This window comes from Cynoglossus semilaevis, chromosome 15, assembly GCF_000523025.1.
Source record: "Cynoglossus semilaevis isolate Cse_v1.0 chromosome 15, Cse_v1.0, whole genome shotgun sequence".
Lineage (NCBI taxonomy): Eukaryota > Metazoa > Chordata > Actinopteri > Pleuronectiformes > Cynoglossidae > Cynoglossus > Cynoglossus semilaevis.
This window is the reverse complement of record NC_024321.1, coordinates 1,140,299-1,150,812: the sequence shown is the minus strand read 5'-3', so window position 1 is coordinate 1,150,812 and position 10,514 is coordinate 1,140,299. Positions and strand designations below refer to the sequence as shown.

The 10,514-nt window shown below is 41.2% G+C and overlaps 1 protein-coding gene across 7 annotated transcripts in view; it reads left to right on the top strand.

Moving 5' to 3' along the window:
- tmem255a (transmembrane protein 255A) overlaps window positions 1-9,718 on the top strand; it is a 31,699-nt gene extending 21,981 nt beyond the window's left edge. For 2 of the 7 annotated variants that reach the window (XM_017039544.2, XM_025063336.1), the window contains exons 2-10: window positions 1,852-1,994; window positions 3,505-3,567; window positions 4,350-4,439; window positions 5,550-5,615; window positions 5,855-5,943; window positions 6,119-6,190; window positions 7,542-7,710; window positions 8,457-8,600; window positions 8,736-9,718. In XM_017039544.2, coding sequence (XP_016895033.1) covers window positions 1,896-1,994; window positions 3,505-3,567; window positions 4,350-4,439; window positions 5,550-5,615; window positions 5,855-5,943; window positions 6,119-6,190; window positions 7,542-7,710; window positions 8,457-8,600; window positions 8,736-8,879 — 936 coding nt within the window. In that variant the 5' untranslated portion in view covers window positions 1,852-1,895 and the 3' untranslated portion in view covers window positions 8,880-9,718. Of the gene's footprint in view, window positions 1-1,851; window positions 1,995-3,504; window positions 4,007-4,349; window positions 4,440-5,549; window positions 5,616-5,854; window positions 5,944-6,118; window positions 6,191-7,541; window positions 7,711-8,456; window positions 8,601-8,735 lie in introns of those variants that run through there. The other 5 variants (XM_008326456.3, XM_025063337.1, XM_025063338.1 and 2 more) reach the window with 5 other exon arrangements.
- The last annotated feature ends 796 nt before the right edge of the window (window positions 9,719-10,514 follow it).

The window sequence follows — 10,514 nt, the reverse complement described above, 5'->3', positions numbered from 1 at the left end:
TATGTATATATATGTATGTATATATATATGTGTGTGTGTATATATATATATATAAGACAAGCATTCAAGTCAAATTAAAATAATACTATTCACAATGGAACCAAACGTCACCATTGGTCTGACCCAGTGATGGCTGATGCAGCCTATTCAACAACAACTAACCGCTGCTGCTGCTGCTGGTTGTACCTGGTATTGTACCATCTGACCAGAATGCACCTTGATATCAGGACCTCTGGAAATAAGACTTTAGAGGTTTCTAATATCAGTTTCCGTATAACAGCTGGTTTTAGACCCTGGATGTGGTGTATCATATCACAACGTGTATCTGATATCCCACCTAGTGTTTGGTTTCATGTCTGGTAGATTTCTTCCTCATTTGGTACCTGGTGTCACTTCTGTTGCTCAGAATGTGACCCGCAATCTGGGGCAACTGAAGAGTTGACCGTTCGAGGTTATGGTATACATGTAGCATTTTTTTGGGGGGGGGGTTGATTTAGGCAGAGAGTTGGCCCGCAGTCTGAATACAGACACGGTAGCTACCGCGAGCGTATTGTTCATTGCTAGGTACGATCACAAAATTCTAGCGTTCCAGGCCGGGACTGGTTAAACGGTGGCAAATGTTGTTAGAGCGCTTGTCGTCAATGCAAGACGAACACTGGATCTTTATGTTTTGGAGTGTCAAACTCAAGGCCCGGGGGCCAAATGTGGCCCGCCGGGCTGTGTTGTGTGGCCCCGCGGGAGCTTAGAAAGCATTTAGTAAAGTCCATGCAGCAGAGTTTTTTGCTGCGAGATAACATCATTCACAGTGGACTCGATAGGGGCTATATAATACTTGACATACACGGTGTGTGTGTGTGTGTGTGTAATCTGATAGAAGCCTATTTTATTCTGCTGACGTTTCACCTTGGACTATAATCATCATATACAATTTTTACAGGGATTCAGAGGGTTTGATTTACACACTGACAGAAGTATTTTTAAATTGTGCGTAAAACGGAGCGGATACTCTACTTGTGATTTAAAATCTTTCATCGTAGCCGATTGGTCTTGGCTAGTGAACGGTGGTGGTAAAAGAAGGTCCAACACCGAGGACGCCGTGGACATTAGCGATGACTCACCAGCCGCCGATGCGCTGATTGTCACATGCTCATTTTTAAAAAAAAAAGAGCTACAATGCTGCCATCTAGTGGCTTTCACTTTCACATACAGCCGTTTTTCCCCTAAATAATTTTTAGGTCACACATAATTTGGCGAAATCCAGCCATCGATTCTTAGTTATTACATACTCATGCTAATATCTGTAAGAATATTACTATACTATATTAGATATTGGTGTCAGACCTCCGACGCTCAAGACTTGAACGACTCAAATCGAATCAAAACAGCACTTTATGGCAACGCCTGTGATTCGTTTACGTTTTGATTCTCAGTTGAAGATAATGCATAATGTCCGCATTATAGAAAAGTTCATGATGAATCTGCCTTTAAAACGCGTAGAATCACAAACCATCGTGGCGTTGTGAAAATGTGTGGTTTGGGCTCACACAGTAATTGATCCACTGCTGCTTCCATTAAGATATTTTAATGTTCACTTTGAGACGTCACTGTCTGAAGTCTGTTGTTCACATTTCAGTGACAATAACGGGGAAAAAGGGCGAGTCTTTGACAAGTGTTTTCTAGGAATTGTTGGTCAGGAATATCCTGTATGTCAACAATATACCTCCTTGACGTTTTTCATGTTATCCTCGTACTCATTGTTTGAAGTTTTTAGGACTGTTTTTATTGTAAATTTCACATTTGTAAAAAAAAAAAAAGCCATAATTTCTTGTTTTTTTTTTTCTGCTCTCACAGGCTCTTTTAAGAGAAGGAAGAGGAAATCAATCATTGTGACGGCGATGCTTCTCATCGTCTCTGTGCTCATCCTAATCTTTGGCCTGGCTGCGACCACCAGGACGCAGAACATCACCGTGGGTGGTTACTACCCCGGAGTCATTGTGAGTTCGCACCTTCACGCCTTTAGAGCTCGCGCAGAATCGAAAAAAGATTGTTTCCTCCGTCAGTGTTCCCAGCTCTCACCTCCTGCTCCTACATTTCGATTGCTCATTAGGCTCGTTAGCGAAGCTCTCTGAGGAGCACGATCTCACCCACCATTCATTATTCAACATCGCCGTCGAAGGCTGAGGGGGGAACTGAGAGACTCTCATTTCGTTTTTTTTCTTCGCCTTGCCAAACCCCTGGGTTGTAGCCATTCTGAAAACGTCGACCTCTTCGACAACAACGTTTTCGACGAATAATAAAAAAAAATAAAACCTCAAATCCAGACATTGTTATTTTCCTCTGTCGGTTATTTAACGGACAAAATAGAGAAAAAAGAGGTGAAGTTTGCAACAACATCATAAAATATGTATTGAATTGGACAAAGCTTGCTGAACGTGCTCAAAGCAGTCAAAGCAATATCTAAAAGGCTCAAAGTAGCAAAACTGCAGCTTAAACGGAAATCTCTAACTTTTTCGCTGACTGTCGGTTTCTTCAATATTTCATTGTTTTGCGTTGCATTATGCTGCACGTTCTTATCATTCTGGTTCTGGTGGTTGAGGAAATACTAAGGTGATGGGTTAAATGCAGAGGTCCTCATTCCGTTGTGTGCAGTGGTGTGGCTGTGACACAATGACAGTAAATCACTTTCACTTCTGTTATGTTTTGGTCCTACTGTACCTTCCCTGTGCTTTGTCTCTGTGCGATTCCTTTTTTTAAGAGAGAGACAAATCAGGGATTCTGTTGATGGAAAATACTTTACATTGCTTATTTCTGAAATCCATATAGTACAGCGGAACCTCGAGATACGAGTATTTCGAGATACGAGCAAATTTCTTGCTTTGATATACGAGTAAAAACTCGAGATACGAGCACGCTTACAGGAGCCGACGCTAGGTGCCATAAGCATCGCTTCCATGCGTAGCGTTATCTACGTGATTTTTCTCTCTCTGTCTTGTGCATTATTCTTCATAATAGTGACGAGTCCTAAGAGAGTGAGCGGTAAGGATGGTAGAGAGTCGATAAATGTGAGTGATGTGGCGGTGCGCGCGTGTATGATCGCACTCCTCCTCCGCACATGCCGCCATTAGCCGCTACGGTATCGTTTGTTTCGAAGGTAAGAACTCATAATTAAAACCATATTTTATTTTATATCACAGGAATCCTTATATACTATAATTTTTTTTTTGCGTGAATGTCTCTATAGCAGTTAAGGGCCGAAACGGATTCAATTTTTTTCTGTTATTTCTTATCGTGAATGTCTCAATAGCAGTTAAAAGCCAAAATGGATAAAATTTTTTTCTGTTATTTCTTATGGGAAAAAATGATTCAGGATATGAGCACCTCGTGTTACGAGCTCGGTCCTGGAACGGATTATGTTCGTATCTCGAGGTTTCACTGTAAAACCCAAAACTTCAACTCTTTTTTTTTTCCATAAACACCTTTTCGTCTCTCACTATTTCCCCTCAGCTCGGCTTCGGTTCTTTCCTGGGAATCATCGGAGCTCATTTAATCGAGAACAAGCGGCAGATGGTGAGATGTTTTGATCTTCCTTTGTAAATTCAGGTCGCCTTCCACTCTTATTGTCTCCTTTGTCCCTTCAGTCACGACACTCATGGCGTTGGACTCGCTACACGAGTCTCACTTTTAAACATGAATCGCTGAGTCTCCCTGGCCAGGTTTCTGCTGCGTCTCCTGGTCTTCAGGGGCGACATTGACAGAAATAGACCTGGGGTGTAAGTGGAGGAGGAGCAGTGATATCCACGGTGGAATGTGGAGCAGAAAAAGTGCAGACGAACGGAGTCGGGCCAGAGTCAAAGTGAAGAATGAGTTGGTATCATGACACCTGGTCCCGGGGACCAGCAGAATCTTAGGAATGTCACGTACGAAAGAGAGGAACGGAGCTGAGAAACGTCACGCTGCTCCCCTCCTCTGGCACACTGCTCCAAAAAACACGTCGTTAGTATTTACGGTCAGGGTTAAGGAGACACACACACACTTAGATCTTTTAAAAAGATTTTTGGCCATTGTTCTGGTTATTGATTTTTGGCTTAGATTTCACCGTGGTATCTAATCTTCGAGACTCCAAAATCCAAAGAGGACAAAAGCATCTGCACTCTTCCAAATAACATTTCAGAGTTTTCCGTTCTTGCTGTACGTGCACATTTTATTATGGACACTAAAATGTCAAGTTACTATAAATTAACTTCAGATTAGTAAGAGGTCGTCCGGCCAATCACCGGGGCCAGATCCTCTTTTACATTGACGAGAGTAAAAAATCTTGTTGATTTCAAGTTCTGTTTTCCCTCCTCCAGTTGGTGGCGTCCATTGTCTTCATCAGTTTCGGAGCGGTGGCTGCCTTCTGCTGTGCAATCGTGGATGGGGTTTTCGCCGCGAGACACATCGTGAGTTCATCGTCGAATGTTCGACCCGGGCTTAATATATTGTGGACATAAACAACGCCTTCCCTTAACCTTATGGCAGGGCTTATTAATCAATCCCTATTGAATCTTAATCCCCCCCCCCCTTTTCTGCCCCCCCCCGCTGAATCGGAACCAACCAGCAGAAACGGGCCCGGGCCACGTCTTGTTGATTTCAAGTTCTGTTTTCCTTCCTCCAGTTGGTGGCGTCCATTGTCTTCATCAGTTTCGGAGCGGTGGCTGCCTTCTGCTGTGCAATCGTGGATGGGGTTTTCGCCGCGAGACACATCGTGAGTTCATCGTCGAATGTTCGACCCGGGCTTAATATATTGTGGACATAAACAACGCCTTCCCTTAACCTTATGGCAGGGCTTATTAATCAATCCCTATTGAATCTTAATCCCCCCCCTTTGTCTGCCCCTCCACGTGGATCGGAACCGAACCAGCAGAAGCTGGCCGTGTCACAGTCAGACTGCAGCGGCCACCACGCCCTTCCCAGAAAGCACACATTTATTTTGTGGTGCACAGAGCTGTTTCTTCGCTCTTCCTCTATGACCTAAAGTAGATCAAATACCTAATAACCACTAATGCACTCGTAAAACAATTAGAGCTAAATGAATTAGACCTACGTAGGGAAAACATCAGAGCGGAACCATTAGCAGGTTTTTATTTGAAGCCGAAGTGGAAAATGGAAGAAGAAGAAAAAAAAAAAATTCTCCATTTCAACAAACCGCAAAAAGAGAAAAAAATACTGTAAACTCCTTTGGGCTCCTAGAAAATGTGAAACAAAAGTTTCTGTTTTTTTTTTTATGATTAATCCAGAGCAAATGTGAAAAATTGAGAGAGCCTTTTATTGGTATAAAAGTATTTGGTGAGTCAGTGTGTGTGAACATCAATTTAAAAAAAAAAAAAAAAAAAAAAAAGCAGTGTGTGTTTGCAAAGAGACAAACTGATCAGAGATCATGATTTACGAAAAAGAAAAAAAAATTCTCAATGTACATATTGATAGACACCAGGATTTTTTTTTTCTTCTCTGCATTGAAATCATGTAAATCAAATCATCATCGTGTAAATGTGACACTAACTGTTCTGCAGGACCTCAGGCCTCTGTACGCCGGTCGATGTGAATATCACTCCAGTGACACGGCGTCTGAACGGGATGTAAGAAACCATCTCATTCCCTTGTTGAAAAGTTGATATGTTCTGAGTAATCGGGTCTGTGTGTGTGTTGTCCCAAGAGATACTTCAGTGTTCAATCATTTTTGTTTAAAAAAAAAAAAATGTGGCAGAAAAGCTTAGTGATTAAAATGACATCATTGTTAAAAAAAAAAAAAGGATAAAAGTTTGAACTATCCCTTTAACGACATTGAACCTGAAGTCAACTACTGTTCGGCCCGCAGGTCCCCTGCCAGACGTCCTCTCGTACGTACTGTAACCTGCGAGTGAAGAGCAACACCTGTTACTGCTGTGACCTGTACCACTGTGGCAAGTGAGTCCCAGAGGACTCGAACCTCTGACCCCGCACCGCATGGTCTGTCTGTCTGTGACTCTGTGACTGTGCCTGTGTACTGCTCTGCTCTGTTTGTGTGTGTGTGTGTGGGAGATTTCTTTCTGCACTGCAGCATTCCAGAATGTTTCTGTTCTTCTTTTGACCTTTGTTTCAGAGAACAGCCTCTTATGGGACTTCAGAATAAAGATGTTTTGAAAAAGTTTAGGAAATCATCCATGGTTTGGAAGTAGGTCCTTTTTCTCTAGACCAATTCTTGATCCACTCTGACCTCTAATTATTTCCTATGTCACCCATCACACAAGTGTGCTCCTGAACTCATTAATAATGTTTTTTTTTGTTTTTTTTTAATCTCCAAAAGTGTGGTTGTATGAGGTGTGACCCATGGGATGTGTCCTAATAGGGGTATAGCCTATATGGGCAGCAGTCAGTCGTCATGCTGCTTGAGGGAAAGGACCATGTGTTGAAGTAAAAGATATATTATCTACGACCGTGTTTCCCAAAAAAAAAAATTTTTTCGGGGACTCATATTTTAAAAGTCGCGACCCAAGTCAACCCAAGACATTATTCGTAAACTCCTGGAAAACATGATGCGAGACGACCCAAAAAAAAAAAATTTGTGACCCACATCAGGGTTGCGACCCAGTCTTTGGGAAACAACGATCTATGACGTTCCTTTTTTTTGGTCATTTTCTCACTGTCACACAGACATTTTCAATGGGAAGTGTGTGTTGATAAATCAGCAATTGTTGACCCACTACTGCCTTTGTTCAGAAATTGAAATATATATATATATTTTATTGTGACTGTATTGTTTAAGATCACAGGTAAGATTGAATTCTGCGACACAAACTGACCACAAGAGGCAGCAGTAGACCTGCACTAAATCGGTGTTTTCCTCTATAGTATATATATATATATATATATGTATATATATGTGTATATATATGTGTATATATATGTATATATATGTATAAACATATATATGTATATACATATATATGGTGTATGCGAGTGAGAATTTAAGAAATGTAAAAAATATATATATAATGAATTGATTTGGTCAGTATCCTGGTTCCTAGAGTGAAATGTGTCACAGTGGGGTCAGCGAAGTGTCGCATGATCAATCTTCATTTGAGTCGCAAGGCATTGACTTAGAAGTAACAACATAAGAGACAGTTCTCTATGGTTGAATAACTCTGTCTGACAGTGAGATTTAGCTGCGAATACAGACAGATCTTGGCTGAATCCTATTTCTCTACATACCCTGATTTTTTAAAAAAAAATTTTTTTTTTTTTGTTGAATTTGTTTCTCATACAACCAGCACTTTAGGTGCCATTTCTCTCTACTGTATAATCTGCTTATCCTCTGAGATTTAAACTCAACTCATCCCAAGCTTTTTTGACACCTTGATTCCCAAACCTGTGTGTCACCTTCACTGTGTTTTATGCATATACGTAGAAGCTCCTAGTCTGTAGCAAGGCTCAATGCTTGTCAGGAACAATGCTGTGGTGAGTTTTTTTTTTGTTTTTGTTTGTTTGCTTTACTGTCTTCTGTGCTCTCTTTGTCCACCCAACTGGTCCAGCCGCGTAGAGGTGCTCGGGGGTTATCACGAGTACACCGACGTAAACAGCTGCCAGGACGTGGTCCATCTCTACCACCTGCTGTGGTCGGCCACCATTCTCAACATCGTGGCCCTCTTCCTGGGCATCATCACTGCTGCAGTGCTTGGAGGCTTCAAGGATATGGTACGATTTTACATTTATATGTATATATATGTGTATATATGTATATATGTGTGTTTATATATGTATATACCGTATGTGTATATTTGTGTTTATATATGTGTATATATGTATGTGTGTATGTATATATGTATATACGTATACTGTATATACATATACTATGTATGTATATACATATATACTATGTATATATATATATATATATATACATAGTATATATGTATATACATACATAGTATATGTATATACAGTATACGTATATACATATATACATACACACATACATATATACACATATATAAACACAAATATACACATACGGTATATACATATATAAACACACATATATACATATATACACATATATATACATATAAATGTAAAATCGTACCATATCCTTGAAGCCTCCAAGCACTGCAGCAGTGATGATGCCCAGGAAGAGGGCCACGATGTTGAGAATGGTGGCCGACCACAGCAGGTGGTAGAGATGGACCACGTCCTGGCAGCTGTTTACGTCGGTGTACTCGTGATAACCCCCGAGCACCTCTACGCGGCTGGACCAGTTGGGTGGACAAAGAGAGCACAGAAGACAGTAAAGCAAACAAACAAAAACAAAAAAAAAACTCACCACAGCATTGTTCCTGACAAGCTAATAGTTGATGTATGATGAAGGAAAACATATTTGAATTATGCCCAGTGTTTCGCACTGGCCGACAGGATGTGTGATTTTGATAACTGCTGGGTTTCAGACGCCGTCGGCAGTGTCGGAGAGCTCATCTGAACCCGAGGCCATCACAGCTGCTCCTCCAGAACCTGCTCCACCTACCACTTCTGTTCACTCATTTTACAACAGCGCCCCCTGCCTGCCACCATACACTGCCTACGACCTGCAGGTTTCAATCACACAAACTAGTTCTTTCACATGTGGAAAAAAACGGATTTGAAAATAACATGGTGTTCTGGGGAAAAAAAAAGAACGGATTTGAAAATAACATGGTGTTCTTTTTTTTTTAATTTCATTCCTGCAGGGTACCTACATATTCCCGGACTCATCTGGTCTCTCGGATGATTCCCAGTCTGGAGCGAGTCACCTGTGGCCTACGTTGGTCCCTCCACGTTACTCCCCTCCTCACAAACATCCCGATGAGAAACCACCGCCGTACAGTCCATAAGGAAACTTCCTGAGGTTCTCCGAGTAGTTGTCACATGTCAAGTGTGTGCGGAACCTTTAAGTTTGTTTCCTCCGAGTGGAGCTGACTTTGAAACGATCGCAAGATTTTAGAAACAGGGAGGAAAAAAAAAAAAAAGATCCGTGTTCTAGAGCATGGTTCGCAATCTGGACGCAGTCGTCAACCACACGAAGGCGATGGGATAACCAGTTCAAATGAGAATTTTTTTTCACAATTCTGTATTTGCTTTAATGCTATTGGACTTCCTATTCTGCAGAACTTGGACCTGCTCCTCCAGATTCCACTTGAAGAACACGTCCTCCCTCAGCTGGTACTGACGACACATCCCTGTTTTTTTCAGGACCTGAACCAGACTTTCTCATACACCATAGGTGAGAAATGTATTTGTGTATGTCCTGAATCTCGATCACAGTTCAATCCTAGAGTTGAATTTTTATTTTATGGTTTTGTGAATACTGACACGAAACATTGTTTCCACAGTTATGTACCGTGGATTTTTTATAATTCTCCCAGGAACTAAAAAAAACAAACAAACAAAACAGTTCGCCCTAAATGCGGCAAAATTAAGTTTTGGCTTTGGAATCAAGCCGTTTAGCAAAAAAAGATAAATAAATGGCTAACGCTAACGCGTTACTTGCTAACTACCGTAGTGAAAGCAAGAGCCGATATTTAGCTGAAGTAAGAGGAACGGTAATTGAGAGTCAGCTTGGTAGGACGCATGCTTACATGGAAGATAAATAAGAGATAGACACTTAGCAGAATTAGCTCGTCGTCGTTAATGAACACAAAGACTGAGGAAATACCTTAGCCAAAGACAGACAAAAAAATTTGAGCTAATCCCAGAGAAAAGCTAAATTAGCCAAAGACAGAAAAATTTGAGCTAATCCCAGAGAAAAGCAAGCATGTAAATATTTATAACATTATCACTTCCAACTACGCCATCCTCTCATCGGTGTGTGAAGAACTTTTATTCCCGATATGAAGCCGTTCGACCGTAGACGTTAAGGAAATGCTCTGTGTACGTGCTGTAGTGGAGGAACTTTTGTGTCTTTGTGTGGATCTCTGCTGTTAAACAGAATGGTTTTTTTCTTTACTCAGTCACAGAAATGATACTAAAGACTTAATAATGGAGCGTTATATGCGTCAGTGCTGGATTCACTGACAGTGTGAACCCTATTAAAATTCCTCTGTCAGCTTCAGTCACTGCTCTCATGTCTCTTCTTGTCTCTCCTCTCATTATTCAAATCCTTCGCTCAAAGCCTGCCGTCACTTCGGTGTTTGCTGAAGACTGAAATATCTGGGGGGGGGAAAAAAATCATTAAGTCGTCAGAAGCAAGATGGGAAGTGAGGTCAGATAAGTCAGAACGTTAAACCTTTAAAAGCACTCTGGCTGTTAATGTTTCAGCATAAACTACCAAACAGTACAAGGAACTGTTTTCCTACAAAGAGTCCAAGTTGTAGTCCAAGAAACCATAGACAACCCAAGTAAGTGTGCTATCACTACAGGGACTTGGGACGGTTCAGGCGATCGGGGACAAATTCCCGGGACGGAACCATTTCCGGAACTGAAGGAACACATCAGAAACTGGGTAAGCACTACGTAAACCAAAATCCGTT